The sequence below is a fragment of the Tyto alba genome, unplaced genomic scaffold, assembly GCF_018691265.1.
Source record: "Tyto alba isolate M040663 unplaced genomic scaffold, T.alba_DEE_v4.0 Super-Scaffold_10, whole genome shotgun sequence".
Lineage (NCBI taxonomy): Eukaryota > Metazoa > Chordata > Aves > Strigiformes > Tytonidae > Tyto > Tyto alba.
This window is the reverse complement of record NW_024881262.1, coordinates 12,401,321-12,418,029: the sequence shown is the minus strand read 5'-3', so window position 1 is coordinate 12,418,029 and position 16,709 is coordinate 12,401,321. Positions and strand designations below refer to the sequence as shown.

Genomic DNA, 16,709 nt, shown 5'->3' with positions numbered 1-16,709 from the left:
GCACCCCCGTGTGAGTGTGACAGGCACCCCTGTGTGAGTGTGACAGGCACCCCCTGTGTGAGTGTGACACGCACCCCTTTGTGTGAGCGGCGTCTGCGCCGCTTCCCCCCGGCGGGTTAGGGGAAGTGGGAATTCCCACCCACCTCGAAAAACACACGTGGCCCTGCGAGCTTCTTTATAGTCCACGCACACGCACATTCACACTTGCACGCACACACAGACACACAAGAGACACAGACACACACAGACGCACACAGAGACATACAGACGCGCAGAAACGCACGCACACACGCAGACACAGCCACGCACACACACACACATACGTGCACACACACGCGCACACACACACACACACACACACACACACACACACGCACACACACACCCCGATAGACAGACAGACACACACACAGGCACCCGCAGAGGGGCGCGCTGATTGGCTGTGAGGAGGCGGGGGGGTGGCGCGGCGGTGGGCGGGGCCATTGCGCACCGGCGCGGCGAGCGGCGGGGCGGTGGGTGAGTGGCGGGGCGCGCGGGCCGCTGGTTGGGCGCGCGGGAAGCGGCGGGGGCGGCGGCCGCTGCTCTGAGGCGAGGTGAGCGCGGCCGGTGCGCGGCGGCGGCGGCGGCGGCGGGGGGGGGGGGGGGGGAAGCCGCCGGGGCCGGGCGGGTTGTTACCGGCGGCGCTGCTGCAGCAGCAGCCGCTGCCGACCCGGTTGGCGGGCGGGCGGGCGGGCGCGCACGCAAGCAAGCACGTGGCGGAGGCTGCTATGGCCGCCTGACCTTGAAGGCGGGTGAGGCCCGGGTGCGCCCCGCGGTGCGGCAGGGGATGCGGCCGCGGCTGCGGGCGGAGGGGAGACGTGCCCTGGGCGGGCGGCGTATCGCCCGGCTGGCTTATCGCGGGGCCCGCAGCCGGGCCCTGCCCGCGATACCGGGACCGCCCGGCCCCTCGCGGGAGACTACTCCTCTGCTCTTTATTTTATTTTTTTTTTCCCCCTTTTCCCACCCCTCGCTCCCTCTTTGCCATATTTTTTGAGGGGTTGGGGTGGGTGGCCGCCTCCCGGGCCGCTTGGTGGGGGGGGGCGCTGTGCCGCCGGGCTGGTGGAGGGGCTTTGGGCCGGGCGGGGTGGTGGCACCCCTGCTATCCGGGATGCCTGCAGGCCCTTTGCGCTTCCCCTGGCTTAGCTGGTCTGGCTTTTGGGGAGACACACACCCCCATATGTCTGCCCTGCCTGCGGTGGGAGCCAGGGCCCCAGATTGTCACTTGGAAAAGGCTTCTCAAAGCTTCTGGGGTTTCATCTCCGTATACTCTTGCCCTAAACAAAAGGTGAAATGAGCGGATGGCCGCTATTAACCTTTAATCTCCAAATAAAACCTGTTTATATTGCAGAGCTGCCAGGTGTAAAGATAATTCACATGCACCTGAAGACTAGTTCAAAGCCATTTCCTAGCAATGCTGCTTGAAGGCATAGTCAACTTGCATGCTCTCAACCCAAGCTGTCTAGTCAGTAACTTACAAAGCTTTTTCAAGCATCTTTTCAGGAAGAAATGCTGAAGTAAATCAGTTACAGTTTACCTTTCAGTTAAGTTTGCTGCCTGGAGAAATCCCAACTATAAAAGCTAATTAAATGCTTTTGGGGAGTTGCTCTTGGCTGTTCTGGGAGACCGTTCAAAACTGAAATTGCCTTCATAAAGAAGTAAAGAATATAGCCTTCTAGAAGTGACCTTGCCGTTGGGAGTGTTTTGGCAGGGTAGGAGTTTGTGCTGCTTTGCTTTACGATGTTGTGCCACTTCTGGCTACCGGTCGGACTCTTGTCTCTGTCCTGTCATTGAGACAGACCCCAGGAACCTCGGATATCTGGTGTCCGTTGTCGCGGTTTAGTAAGTGCTTCTTTGCCAGCACTCCCTGAGTGGAGATGGCCCTGCTGTTAAGACGACCCTTGACTGAATTTAGCAGTTTGAGACCGTATTGTTCATTTATACACCCTTGCCACCCACCACCCATCCCTGGAGTTCAATAGAGTCTATTTGATCATCAGAACTTTTATTTGCAGTGGGAGTATGTGAATTTCTAGGTTGCATTCAATGTTGATGTAGGTTTACCAACATTGTGACTTATGTAGAAGCATGTAGGTAAAATCCACAGGCAAGTGTTGCACTAGTGGCGGTGACTGATGTTGGACATCTTATGTAGTGTCAGGGGAGCAGCCTGACTTGATTTTTTTGTTTTTTTTTTTTTTTTTTAACTTCTAGGGCTTTGCTGAAGTTGGTGGGCACTCCTTCACAAGGCAATGGAACATGCCAGAGCAGCGCTCTCTAACCTGGTAAGACTCAGTCCACCTGTGCCATTTTTCTCTTGGTGGGCTGAGGATACTGCAGAAGAAAGGTTCAACAGCATCCATGTCCGTATTGGAGAAGATGATGAGTCCAAAGCAGTGTTAGGTGCTACTGTGTGGGTTGTGAGCCCAGCGTCACTGTAGCTAGCTGGCCATGATAAGGAGGTGGCTTAAGTGGTTCGGTGCTGGTGGGGTTATCGTTAACTGCTACGATGTCCTGGGTCTCTCAGGAAGCTGATAAGGAGGGGGAAACAAGCCTTAAACAATGTTCCAGGAGGAAGTGCTGCTGAGGAAGCTGATTAAATGACTATCAAGACAATCAACATGTGTTCTATTATGTTACTTTGGGGGTGGGAATTCAACCACAACTCAGACTTTGAACGCAACCTGTGCTTTGAAACAAACATGCAGGAGTTGGCTCTGAGCTTGCTCAGCCAGGCTCGTGAGTCCTAGAGAGCTTGGACTGCAAATGTGGTGGTTTGGTCTCTGGACAAGTATGGAGCATATGTGGGGTTGAGGCATGTCCTTTGCAAGGTGTGAGGGAAGACAAGCTATCAAGCAGCTGAGCAGGGAGACGTTTAGGATAGACTGTTATGTGGCCCCTTCTGAAAAGTGAGCAGCTAGCCACTTCATTGTGGGTAGTGTCAGCTAGAATAGAACTGAAGGTTGGAAATGAGGTTGGTTTTGTTCTGACCAACCGAGCTGATGTCTGGTCTGTTCACCTCCAGCCACGGACTTGTAGTTTGAGAGCAAGCTGAGAACTGTGGATGAGCTGCTGAAATTTTAACAGGGCTTGGGCGCTCATCACCAGTTGTTCCTCCAGTACAGTAGAGAGGGCCTGCAGAACTGTTGCTCCCAAAACTACTCACTCCTCTGGCCTTTTAGCCAGTCTCTTGCTTGTCTCCAGTACAACTGTGCCTGCAGGCAAGTTCAGCAGCTCTAATGGAAGCTGAGTGGTTCTGCTCAGTGCCTGGCTGTGCCTGGAATTGAGTTTAACTGTCTGTTAATCAGAGTTACTGCCTTGTGTGCTGGTGGCTGTTTATGGGCAGTTGGACTGTGCACTGCAGCTCTTCAGAAAAGTGGGCTCTGGACTGGAAGTGGATCTGCTTGGGCACTGATAAACACATGCGGAACAGTTCCAGTCACTGGTGGATGTGGGAGGTGAATCCTCAGCTTTCATATAATCTGAGGTAGCAGGATTCCCATCAGTCATCTCTCTTCAGCCTAGCTTCTTTATAATACTCATCAATAATGTAATTTAGGAGTAGCCTGGGACAGTTTAATACAAGATTATCTAGATACTAGATGAGAGTATTTACATCAAACTGGATGCAGCTCAAAGTCATAACCACGGAGGGGTTGCTTTCACTTTCCTCTGTTCTTATCAAAGTTCCCTTCTGCGTGAGTTGCACATGTTCAGGTCAGATCAGTGCACTCCTGATTAAGAGCCTTTGTTGTGGGATCATGTGGGAAATACCGATGCTATTGGCTGTGTCATATCTGTAACAAACTCCAAGCTAGACTCTGGCCAGTGTGGCTCTGAACTCATGCAGGACAAGGAGATGCTAAATAAACTCTGGAGACCCTGAGTGGGTCTGAGTCTAACAATCTGTTCAAAGCAGGCAGCCTGTGACAGCCAAATGCTCGGGCTGCACTGGAGCAGTGTCAGATGAACAGGCTCTGTTTGGTTTGGAGCAGAGGTGCAGGTGGCTGCAAGGACTGCAGGCTGGTGTAGCAAACTCCTTCGTTACTTGACTGTCTTTCAATACAGTTTGGTGGCGAGCCAAAGTCATACACACGCTTCAGCATTGCCCGGCAAATGGATGGAGACAACAGCCATGTGGAAATGAATCTGTCTGCTGATGATGAGGAAGGAGGGGAAACTGGGAGACCAGAGCACCTGCATGCCAGCATGCATCCTCCATGGAGGATTGACAAGAACCGCTGCTTCTTAATCATTGCAGCTCTCCTCCTCCTTTTGATTGGTAAGGAAGAGTGGGAGGCCACTCCATGAAGTGGACTCTGGTATTGAGCACAACTGAGGCTGTCAACATTTGAATCTTTATTGTTTCAGGAGATACTTAAAAAGCCTTGAACCAGGCTACAGCCTCTTGTAATTAACTCTATCTCAATCAGACTTATGGTACAGAATTAGCACAAAGAGGTGTGAAGTTTGACAGTGGAACTCAATTAGCTAAAGGGCAGACTGGTCCATGTGGCAAGTGTACTGGTTTTCCCTCAATTAACTCCTAACATTTCTCTAGAGGTGTGGGTCAACATATCAATAAAGCCTCTGGTGCTCATGTCTCAAGGGTTTTAACACTGCCACTGACCTAAAGTAGGCATTCTCCTTCCCAAGTGGTGCTGGAGGGACTCTGCCAAGCACGAGATCAGATTTACAGTGTACCTTAAAACATGCCAGCTCAGGCAAAATGTCAGGCTGCATATTCCTGTCTGTCCTTGGGTATGCCACCTTGTCAAAAATGGTGTGAAAGGAGAAATGCATCTTAACACTGAAGCTGTTTTGAATGCACTTGTATGGTGTGGGGCTGGGTTAGTCCTCTTTGTGCTGCAGAAAGAAACACCTGCTCTGTCCATAGGGTTTCTGATCGGCTACTTGAGTTATCGTGGACGAATGCAGAAGGCCAGCAGGTGTCTGGATGGAAGTGGCAATTGTGAGGCTACTCCTACTGCGTCATACTTAGTGGATGATAATGAAACTGAGGAAGAAGTTCCTGGACCACCTGTCTTCTACTGGCCTAAACTCAGAGGCCTGTTGTCAGATAAGCTGTCAGCCTTACATCTTGAGGACAACTTGAGGTAACAGTTCCAGAAAACTTATTTACAGCTATGGGAGAGGCACAGCCTGTGAGCAGAATTCGAGCTCCTTTGGAGAACAAGGGCCTTAAAGATGTTGTGGGGTGGCTTGTGGTTAAACATGGGCTTAAATGACCCATCCAACTTGGATTTGAGGGCTGGAGCACTATAGTGCAACCTGGTGCTGTAGCCTAAGATATACATCTGTTACTTACAGGCAGAGAGCAAATAAGTACTCTTTTGAAGCTGGCCAGCGTGAAGACGAAAACGTTGCCAGCTACATCCATGAACAGTTCACCAGCTTCCGCTTGGATGAAGTGTGGAACGATGAGCACTACATTAAGCTGCAGGTCAAAGGCCGGTATGTTAATGAAGAGATGCAAATCTCTTTCCTACAGTGTGGACATATGTGGTCTTGAGCAAGCATGTGAGTTCTGCAAAAGCAGTGCTAGAATTGTGAGCCGGTTGCCGCTCTCCAAAGAAGGCCTCAATCTAGCCAAGCAATAGCTGCTCCTGTCTCTTCTCAGGCTTTCTAAATCTAGATGGTCTGGTGGCAGCCCTCTGGATTTTTCCTTGTACAGCTGTTTTCTCAAAGCATGTTTAGGAAGTGGAGAGAAAACAAAATTGAGTGAAAACAGCTGAATGGCAGATTCCCTGTGTCTGAAGCTACTAGCACAAGCAACTCTGTCTTGTCACCCAGACAGGTGTTGCAAACCTGGCAGTGGCTCCTATAGTAGCTCAGGAGGTTATCGACAGGCATTGTGTGGGCTGACAACTTGTACCCTCATGTCTTACTTGCTGCCCCTTCATGTCAGGGAGAAATAAATTTGCTTAGCTCCTCTTAGGAGGGGACTAAGAGACTTGGAAGCAGAGACTCTTTCTGCTACTTGTCTTAGAAATTGACCTTCTTTGTTAATGCCTCTGAACAACCCCAGAGGTTCTCACATGGAAGTACTGGGATGAGTCTGCCTGTTTCAGGCTTTATTGACTTGATCTGAATTGCTAGGGCACAGACTGAAATATGGGAGCTAGTTAGAAACATGGAGTTTATTTATGAAAGAACATAACACTGTCTCTTTACATTTATAAGCAGTGACAACAAAGTGTCTATTCTGGAAGATGGTAAAGAGGAGGAACTGGAGACTCCCGATGCATATGTGGCATACAGCAAGAGTGGCTCAGTAGCTGTAAGTGACTCCAAGAAGATCTTGGAAATGTGCTTGCACACTTACCAGGTGGCAGTGTCCAAAATAGGTCCCCTCAAAACACAAAGTGTATAAAGCCCTCCCCAGTTAGAGAGCTGGGGGTGGTGATGGGGAGGAGTGGGCCCACATAGTTTCATTGCTTCAGCAAGATGCAGAAATAACTGCTTAAACTTCTCTGCTGTGATCCAGACAGAAACCTGGACAAAAATGTTGCTCCAACAGGCATGCTGCATGTGACTGGAGTTTATGTTGCTGAGCTTGAACTCCCTGCTGTTAACAGGAGTCACTGTTACTGTGACTGTAGGCTGTTTAAAGTATCTTACTGACATAGGACTACTGCATGTGTAACCAGTGTTTCTGTTTCAGGGCAAACCAGTTCATGTGAACTATGGAATGAAAGCTGATTTTCAAAAGCTGCAGAAGGATGGTATTTCACTGAATGAATCTATAATCATCTTCAGAGCTGGAAAAATAACCCTTGCTGAGAAGGTAAGCAGTCTGTGTCCCAGAGCCTGGCCAAACTTGGCAGCAGGAAGCTATGCTTCCTCTTCTTTAAGGCACAGAGGTGCATCTTGGTTCGGGTCTCTAGAACTCGTGGTTGTAGGCTTGTCCCTGCAGGTCTGGTCTTGCTTGTTTGCACTAAGCCTCCACGTGCAGGTCTGGACACCAAGGCTGAGAGAGCTGGTTGCTGTTCCTGATGGCCTGCTTGTGGGCCTCTGGCAGTCTTGGGGCAACAGGCACGCATCTGCAGTGATGGAGCTGAGAGGCAGAGGCAGGCAGCCTCAGGGCTACAGCATGCAGAGCAGGTAGTGCTAGCTACAGCAATCAGGCTGCTAGAAGCAGGACCCAGACGCGCACACATGCACACAAACGCGTGCGTACGCGTGTCTGTGCTCATGCATCTGCATCATCCATCTCCATATACTCTTGCCCTAAGCAAACCCTGCCATCTGCTGCTGCCAGACACTGGCTGCAGTGTCTCCCTGGGGCCCTTGCTGGCTGTTCCTGTGGAGCAGGCGTGGGTGCTGACACTGCTTACCCAGGCAGCCACCTTGCATGTTGCTGTAATGCTCCCTCTGTAGCGAGTGGAACCGAATGGCCAGGCAGCCTGAAGGACCCAAGTCCTTCTGTACACCAGCATGTTCTAGGTCTGACCCAGAGCTGCCCTTCAGATGGGTGCTCCTGGGGAGGCAGAGATGAAAAGTGCTTCTGCAAGGGGTGTTCACCGGTTCTCTAATCACCTTGCCACTTTTCAAGTTTCAGATCATAATTTAAGTATCATACTTCTTCTAAGCTGCTCTGAGGAGCAGGTATGAGCTGAAGTAATCATCGGGTGAGACACTAACCATGGAGCATCCTAACTGTTCAGAAGGGTGTTAGTCACACTCTACCTGAAGTAGGACTGAGCTGCTAGTATTCAGCTTCCTTATGTATCTGTCACTGTCAGGTAGCTGTTAATATCCTTGTGGAGTTGGGCATTGCAGGAGCACAGCCTTTCACACCTATTACTCCATGTACTTGCCTTAACTCCCCTTGTTTGCCATACAGATGTGCAGTTAATGTTCCTCTTTGCTTCAGGTTGCAAATGCCAGAGAGGCAGGAGCAGTTGGTGCCCTGATGTACTTGGACCCCTACGATTACAAGAACACAGATGCGCTTGTCCCCTTTGGACATGTGAGTATGCAACTGGCTCCCCTGTCTGTTCTCGTGAACCTTTCTTACTGTGGAGTGCAGACTGCAGCAGTCCTGCAGGCCTCTGGCTCAGTAGTACTCCATGCCCTTGTGTAGATGGCAACTGTTGGGCTCCTCTGAGAGTTGAGGACTCCTCTTGCTTTTCACAGGCCCACCTTGGAACTGGAGACCCTTTCACCCCAGGCTTCCCTTCTTTCAACCACACCCAGTTCCCACCAGTGGAATCTTCTGGACTACCTCGCATTGCTGTTCAGACTATCTCTAGCCAAGCAGTAGGCAAGCTGTTCAGGTAACTGTTTGTCCTGGCTTGCAGGCTAGGCTGCTGTGGCCCTCTTGTATGGTGGTGAGGTGCTGCAAGCCCAGAGAGCACTCTGCTGGTCTTTGCTGTGTATCGCAGGGAGCACTTACTGGAACTGGCTGGAGAGGCTCACTTGTGTCCATGTCTTATGTGTTAAAGACTGAACTTAATCCAGTGTTGGATACCTCTTGGCCACTGCATCCCACCTCTCCTTGTGTAATTAGTGGTACAGGTCTGCAAGCTATTTGCTGAGCAGGCACTGAATGAACAAGGCTGCACCTGCAGTTGCAGGCTTGTTTTTTTTCACAGGATAGCTAAATGAGGTCAGAGCTGGATAATGAGTTCAAAGGATCTCTCTTTTTTTTTTCTCTCAGGAAAATGGATGGAGAAAGATGCCCTCTGGATTGGAAGAGTGGGGTCATGGGATGTAGTGTGATTCAGAAGAGCACAAGCAACATGACAGTGAAACTGAGTGTGAACAACGTTATGGTGGACAGGAAGATTCTGAACATCTTTGGTGCTATCAAGGGATTTGAAGAACCAGGTAACAGCAACTGCCTTGTGGCTCAGTCTTGAGGGGAAACCCTTCTTCTGTGATCGTCAGAACATGACAGCTGCTCCCGGGCAGAGACAACCACTTCCTCAGCAAAACCAAGACCCTTCCCTTAAGGTCAAGGAAAAAGCTGGACAGTGCTGCCAGGGAAAGGCTAAATGAAAGCAAGCAGTGTGCCAGGATCAGGGGTCAGACTCCATACTCTGTTCCTAGTACAGAAGCTCAAAGCTGCTTTTCTGGTAAACGGTGTTTGCAACTTAGATCTTGATGTCTCATTTATAGATCGGTATGTTGTGATTGGAGCCCAGAGAGACTCCTGGGGCCCAGGAGTGGCCAAGGCTGGCGTTGGAACTGCCATGTTGTTGGAACTTGCCCGTGTGATCTCCGACATAGTGAAAAATGGTAAATATTTTGTATAAAAACATAGGGGAGAGGGAGGTCATGCAAGTTTAGGACTGCCTGTGTTAACACTGGAGAGCCCAGTTGCAAAATAATCCCTTGAGAAGGTGTAGGGAATCTGACAGAGCTTCCTGAGAAGCTACTACTTGTCCACCGTAGACAATTTGTGAGAGATGTCCTTGGATAACACACGATGCAGACCCTAAACTTGAGCTATCTATTGGACAGCTAGGCCTGAAGGTGGAGGAAAACACTGAAATGGCTGACCAGCTGAAGCAGTGGGGGCTGCATAGTGGCACTTAAGACAAGTGCTCCTGTCTCCAGGGTTAATTTTGGGCTCAGGCAACTAAACAAAGAAGGGGGTAAATGCAGGCAGCGTGGTTTTCCTACGCAGTTCTGCAGCATTGGGGGGGCAGGGTACAGTGTCCTTGCAGCCACTGGTGTGCACATTTGTCTGCAGCAGCCAGAACGCTTCAGCTCTGTCTGAGGAGCAGGCGATTCATCAACCCAGGCCCTCAGTGCTAATCTGCATCTCCGTGGGGGAAGGGCAGACACATCAGTCTCTCTTTCTTTGCAGATGGCTACAAACCAAGGCGCAGCATCATTTTTGCTAGCTGGAGTGCAGGAGAGTACGGAGCTGTGGGTGCCACTGAATGGCTGGAGGTACTCTTTCTTTGATAGACTTCTGTGTGATGACTGTGCAATTGTGATTTCCTCTTCCTGTGGCTTAAACATCCTTGTGTTGTACTGCTACTGCTCATCTTAAAATACTTGTTTTGTTCTAGGGGTACTCTGCCACACTGCATGCCAAAGCCTTCACTTACATTAACTTGGATGCCGCAGTCCTAGGTAACCTACTACTCTTAAGTTTCTTGAAATTGAGTGGGACCAGAATAGCTTGACAGACATCCCTTCGCCTCCAGGAATGGGTGTTTGGCTGAAGACTGGCATGACTCTATTTATTCTGCTGTTGTCATTGAAGTTGGGAGGTTGCAGCAGCCTGAGCCAGGAGGCAGCTCTGCTAGGTCCCATTAGACTGGCCTGTGTCTGTTGAAGATCCTTTGGCAACAAACTGTAGATCAGTTGTTGCTCAGTCACAGGGCTGAGAAGCTCTAGTGGTAGTGGTTAATTGTGCCAGCATGTCAAACATCCTTTCTTTTTTGCAGGCTTGAATGACATGAAGATTTCTGCTAGCCCATTGCTGTACACGTTGCTGGAGAGAACTCTGAAGGGGGTGAGTTGATTAGCCCAAAACCCTTCCAGGTGTGGCTGGTTTTAAGGAAGAACTGAAAGGGGGCAGAGCTGTGCTGGGTCACTTTCCCAGCTGGCACCTTCTGAGGAGAAAGACCCATTTAGGAGAAATGGCAGAGATAGTCTGGAGGGCCCTGTCTGCACTCAGCTGGGCTCTGGGAATTGCAGCTCACACGTGCAGAATCTAAAATCAGCAAATGCCACAGTTCAGTGGGAGGTGAATGCCTGTGCTGTTTGAACCATGCCTGTGTGGAGAAAGGTCAGGGGAGCATGCCTGACTGGCATCTGCACAGCAGTGCAAGCTCCAGGATGGACCTGGAAGCCCAAGCAGAGGTCAGAACAAGTGCAGTGACTGTCATCTCTGTGCAGGTGAAGGACCCAGCAAAGGATTTGGGAAGCCTGTATGACAGGGTTGGCTCTGACTGGGTGAAAACAGTGTAAGTATTGTCATCCTGTTCTTTGGGAAGGCAAATCTCCGTAAAGGAACAGTCTAAATGGCGGCTTCTCTTTGTGCTAGAGTGTCACACCGCTGTCTGGGGTGGGCTCTACCTGGCACAATGGGATCAGGCAAGAGTGAACAGTACAACACTAGCTGTGCTTAGTGCTGCCCCAAGGCAGCCCAGACACCTTTTTGTAGGGCAAGAACAGCCCTGTACAAAGATCAGTGTCCAGAAATGGATGAGCAGCCCTCGGCACTTGGCTGGGACTTCTTGCCAAAACCAGCCTTGTCTAGTCAGGGTAGTCCAGTTGGCTCAGAGCTTCAACTCTAGGGCTTGTAGCTTTTCTCCTGTAATGTCCAAACCAGTTGGTAATTACTCAATACTTGTCTTCTGCAGTGTTCCCCTTGATCTGGATAATGCAGCGTTCCCGTTCCTGGCCTACTCGGGAATCCCGGTGGTTTCCTTTGGTTTCTACAATGTAAGTATTGTCTGCCTGCCTGGTGTACTCATTACATGGAAAGTGCTCTAGGGATATCTGCTTTCCAGGGTGGCAGAGCACAAGGTGCTGTCTCAAGCTCGTTGTCCATGCAAGAGCCTATCTGCAGGAGGAGATGCAGCCTCTGGACCTGGTGACTGTGTCAGTACTTGCTGTGAGGGCTGCTCCTGGGGCACGGTTGGCCTACAGGCTCTGTTCCAGAGTCCTGAACACACTGTTGGGAGAAGGGGGCACTTGCTCTTCTGGAGGCTCCAATGTCAATGATTCAGAAACTAAAAGCACTAAGAAGATATCAAGCTGTTGTTGCTTCAGTGAAAGACTGTACTACAGCCTGCTGGTCAGCAAGCATAGCATGTTGGGGGAGCAGCACCATTGGCCCGAGCAAGTACTAACTCGGACTGTTCAGGTCTGTTGTTGCAGCTTGGGGCTGGCAAAAATGGCATCAGCCAAGCAGCCTTCTCTGTTACTGCAGGCGTGCAGCTGGGAGCCTTTCTGATAACAGCTTCTTCTCCTTATGAATGCTTGGGTTTTGTTAGTGTCAGACTTGTTCCACAAAAAACCTCGAGTATCCTGCCAAGAAGGCTTGGAGGGTGTTGCCAGCACATAGCAAACTGGCTGCTGGTGTTTGCCTGCCCGCACTGCTGCAGTGAACTCTGAGGTGGGGGAAAAGGTCTATGTGGCTTCGGGTCTAACACGCTAGCAGAGTATCCTGCTGGTTGTTGGAAACCGAGGGACAGGATGCTAGAGCAGCATTCCCCTGTGCTTGGAGGTTTTGCCACTCAAGTCTTGCTACTTAGCAGCACAAGGAGATGGGATGCGGTGGAAGCAGCAAGCAAACTGTAGTGGGAGGTGAAAAATCCTAGCTGGAGGAGCACTCTTGCCTAACTTCAATGCCTTCTTTCTTGCAGAAATATGAGGAATATCCCTTCTTGAGCACTACTCAGGACACTGTGGAGAACCTGAAGATGTCTGTTAACTTGTATCCTCTTATGCGTGCTGCTGCAGAAGTTGCTGGACAAATAGCTCTCAGGCTGACCCATGATCATGAGCTCTTCCTGGACTTTGAGAGATATAGTGAAGAATTGCTAGCATTCCAGGAGAAGTTTTTGCTCTATGATCAGGATGTGAAGGTAAGAAAGGCTCCAGGTGCACTGAATCCCTGTAGATTGTTATGGGGCTGTGTGCTAATAAGGCTCTGCTGCCATTGCATACAACAGGGTGGACATCTTCCTTCTTTGGGCAGGAGAGTGTAGCAAGATGTGGCCTGAATTGATGTTTCTTACAGAGCAGTACAGGCACAGTAGCTATGGCAGACAGATTTAGCTAATCTGGCTGTGGTGAGCTCGTGAGGAAATGGATGTGGATGGTTTCTTTTCTGGTTATCATTCACAGCACAGTGTAGATTTGCATCTCATTTGCACCTCTGCTGAAAGGCTACAAGAAACTGTGGGTAGGGAGAGACGTCACTGAGCTCAGTGACCTCAGAAGAGCCTGCCAGGAACTTGCTCTGCTACTTGGTTAAACCGGCAAAAAAAAAAAAACAAAACAAAAAACAAACCCAACACTTTCTCTTGGTAAGAAAGCAGCAAAAGAAGAAAATCAGGTTTACTAACAGCTCCTCCCTTACAGACACTGGGGCTGACTTTGAACTGGCTGTTTTTTGCCCGTGGTGACTTCCAGCGAGCTACAGATGCACTGAGAATAGACATCGCAAATAGTGACAGGGAAAACAGGATCGTCCGCAGAGCCCTGAATGACAGGATCATGAAGGTGGGTATCTATAACTGGTTTTTCTTTATTTGTGAAGGAAGAGAGTGGTGGCTGGGAAGGGCCTCCTCCTTAGCAGTCATGGGCACTGTGCAGACCAGTATCTCTTCTGCTTGCCTGGTGTCAACGTGGCCGACTTCTGTGCTTGCTACTGGGAGAGGGTCTGGCCCTTGCAGAGCTGCTGCAGGAAAGGGCTGGGTGGGGATCAGAGCTTGGGAGATCATGATGCAGCGGAGTAGGAAAGAAAAAACTTGGGAGGTTGAGAGTATAACCCTAACTTTGCACCTCTACTGCAGGTGGAGTATGACTTCCTCTCCCCGTACCTCTCACCAAAAGATGCTCCCTTTCGCCACATCTTCTTTGGCAAAGGCTCCCACACCCTGCAGAGTCTGCTGGAGAACCTGCAGCTGCTGAGAGCCAGCAAAGACAGCGTGGATGTGAACATGCTGAAGGAGCAGCTAGCCCTGGCGACCTGGACCATTAAAGGGGCTGCCAATGCCTTAGCAGGTGATATCTGGGATACAGACAATGAGTTCTAGATGCAGCAAACACCTGGTTAAGGTACAGGGTTAGGGGAACCCACTCCCTAACATGGCATTATTTTTCTGTAGATTTTCTGGCAACAAATCCTTTGATCAAAAATTTGAGTGTAAAATTTAAATCTGACCTTGACAAATTCACAGGAGGCTGTTTTGAAGCAGGTACTAAAATTACCATGAAATCTCCTCTGACCAGGCTCCCATCTGACCACAGTCCAAACCGGTCCCGTACAGATGCTTGTGGGACTTTATCTCTGATGTACTTGAGAACTAACAGCTCAGGTGGCTCCTGAACCGGTACCTTGCATGGGGAGGTACCTCATCTATTTAGGGTTTTAATTGTTGGCCCCCTAAACCTAGTGACAAAAGAGGGAAGGGATTCCTCTTAACGCTTGTAATGAGGATCCCTTTTCTGGCAGGGAGCTGCAGAGACCAACCTGCAGTTCAAAAGTAAAATGATCTAGTAATAGCCCACAAGTGCTGGATTATCAGCAAGCTCTGAAGTGCCTGGCCTGCCTTTACTCAACAGCAGAGTCTCAATGACATCTTGGAGGCTTGCTTCTGCTGAGCCCGGTCTCAATACCCCAGGAAAATGACCCAAAGATTATCTAAATTGCCCCCCCTTACATCCTTAGCTGGCACCTCAGCGAGTCCTGCGGCATTGAGAAATGGCTCTAGGCTGGCATTGCAGACCTTGCTACTCTGGGGCCTTTTGTGAAATTGAGTCTCTTGCTGGCCAAACCCTGTTTGACTGATGTAATTTTGCAGGATGGCTCTTGTTTGGCACTGAGATATTTATTTGTTTATTTATTTATCAGTGACAGCGTTCACTATAAATGGTGTGTTTTTTTTATAGAAGATAATTATCGGAAGCAGTGCCTTCCATAATTATGACAGTTATACTGTCGTTTTTGAATAAAGCAGCATCTGCTATTACAATCAAACATGATACTGGAACTTTGCATTTAAAATAATCTAAACAGGCCCCTCAAAAAAAAAAAATGTAGTTTTTGAAAACTAACAATTAAGCTTTCTGTGGCAAAAACACCCCTCTGGCAGAAACTTGAATGTGTAAACCTGGTAGCGAGTGTCTGGGTTGCACTCCAAAGTGATCCTTGAAATGCTGAAAACCTGGGTGGAAACTCAGATACTAGAAATTTGGCTTCCCTGTGGTGTCTGTGCCCCTCTGGGTTTCGGACTCCTCCTTTACCCCTCTTTCTGGACACTTCCAGGCCCTGGCTGAGGGTCTCGCTGTGTAGCCCTCGCTCCACCTGCAACAACACACGTTTGTGTGTGTTCTTGTACCTCAGATTAGACATTGGCCCGATTTTTAAATGCAGCTTCCTGCAAACTTCCAGTACCTTATGTGTCATGAAATCTAACTGACATTATCGGGGGCAGTGTCTTCCATAATGTGTAAAGAACAAGGTAGTTTTTGCCTACCACAGTGTTATATCGGAGGCAGTGACCTCCATATGTTGCACTATGGGTGTACGTAATTATCGGGAACAGTGTTTCCCATAATTGTTCTATGCTTATCATGCAATGTCATCTGCGAAGCTCGATGGTTAGTATCTAACATGGATCAATTTCCTGCAGTCCTATTTTTTCACTCTCCTGTGGTGATGCAGATACAAACTTCGGTCTGTTATGTACTTCCCTATACTCTACCTTTTCCGTAGGCTGAACTGTTTCTAATAGCTGTGCTGTCTTGAAGTGACTTCCTACCTCCAGTCACCGGACTGGTGCTTGAATGTTTAGTGGAAACTAGGCTAGTTAGGCTGTGTGCTCTGTGATTTAGTAAACTTCCTTCAAATCAATTACAAGGACTTGTGAAATTTAAGGTGAATGTAGGGCTTGGGGCAGACTGCTGTCTGGAGGGCTCTGGTCACCACTCTGGATGTATGTGCATATTACTTAAGAGGCTGGCCTGCTTTGGCACTGGGTGATGCTGGTGTGTGTGCATGGGAAGCTGCTTGTTCCTCAGGTCTTGCTGGAAACTCCAGTCTTGCCTCCTGGGCGTTGCGTGGAGACGGGGCGGGGGGAAGTCGGTGGCACCTTTCTCATGGTGCCCCTCTGCTCCCTGACCCGAAGCTGAATGCTGTTGCCGCATGTTCCCAAACAGTAGCTGGCTGGCTGTCACCAGCCCTGTACTCTGCAAAGTTTGATCTGTTTTTTAAATCTAAACCAAGTGAGTGACCTGAGCCCCAGCAGTAGTCCTTGAGAGAAAGAACACTGTTCAGCTGGAGCAGAGACCTGGGCAAGGACAAGCCCCCAGCCTTGTTACTGAGCTCAGTGCTCACCAGCTCAGAGGGTTGGGTTTTCATCCATCTCTCTAGAAGCCTGATGCCCAGGCGTGTGCAACTCTTTGCTCTTCCATAACTGCCCTGCTGTCTCTTGAAGCATGTGTACAGCGACATTTCTCTGGATGGCGTTTAAGAGCTGATCTCTGGGGGTCCTCACTGTAGTGTTTGCATGCATCTTGATGTCTCTTAATCATGAGCTTTATAGCCAGCAGAGGAAGATAAGACCTGTCTCCTGGCCAGGCAACGCAACTGTGACTACTTGGACATTGGGATGCCTTGCTTGGTGCTGGCATCTGACTGACGTGGGGTGCTGAACGCTGTTTCTGGGTTACCTGCTGTCTGCTTGAATAAAGTTTTAAAGCTTCAACTCTCAGCGCCTCTGGTGGGTTCTTGCCGTTGTGGCAGCAGGAGGGAGGCTGTTCCAGTACCACCTTGTTACTGGGCATTAGCCAACCTCACCATGCTGCTGGTCTCCAAGCTGCCCCACCGCAGGTGACCAGGCTGACTCTGGCAAGAAGGTGGAGGAGCAACATCTGCAACCCCCCTGGCCCCCTCTCTCCTCTCATGGCCTCTCAGTCACAGTATCGACCTTAACGTGCCTGTGCTGTTGGGG

General features: G+C 49.8%; 1 protein-coding gene across 4 annotated transcripts; it reads left to right on the top strand.

Annotated features, from left to right (window-relative positions):
* The first annotated feature begins 482 nt into the window (after positions 1-482).
* On the top strand, positions 483-16,463 carry TFRC (transferrin receptor). Of its 4 annotated transcripts, none has more exons than XM_042797339.1 (19): positions 483-516; positions 2,251-2,321; positions 4,105-4,318; positions 4,934-5,153; positions 5,368-5,511; positions 6,244-6,337; positions 6,722-6,844; positions 7,934-8,029; positions 8,197-8,336; positions 8,720-8,889; positions 9,181-9,300; positions 9,875-9,960; positions 10,083-10,146; positions 10,464-10,531; positions 10,918-10,985; positions 11,385-11,466; positions 12,393-12,614; positions 13,114-13,254; positions 13,548-16,463. In XM_042797339.1, the coding sequence occupies exons 2-19, from the start codon at positions 2,289-2,291 to the stop codon at positions 13,788-13,790; spliced, it is 2,328 nt and encodes a 775-aa protein (XP_042653273.1). In that variant the 5' UTR covers positions 483-516; positions 2,251-2,288; the 3' UTR covers positions 13,791-16,463. The 4 variants fall into 4 exon arrangements, with proteins under 4 accessions (XP_042653273.1, XP_042653256.1, XP_042653271.1 ...); XM_042797322.1 differs by having other exon boundaries at positions 6,241-6,337; XM_042797337.1 differs by lacking the exon at positions 483-516 and adding an exon at positions 537-593 and having other exon boundaries at positions 6,241-6,337.
* The last annotated feature ends 246 nt before the right edge of the window (positions 16,464-16,709 follow it).

Bases quoted from the DNA above. Each gene is read 5' to 3' on its own strand.
- TFRC (XM_042797322.1), top strand. From the start codon at position 2,289: ATGGAACATGCCAGAGCAGCGCTCTCTAACCTG. The intron at 5,512-6,240 runs GTATGTTAATGA...TACATTTATAAG, and splicing joins AAGCTGCAGGTCAAAGGCCG to CAGTGACAACAAAGTGTCTA. The intron at 8,030-8,196 runs GTGAGTATGCAA...TGCTTTTCACAG, and splicing joins CGCTTGTCCCCTTTGGACAT to GCCCACCTTGGAACTGGAGA.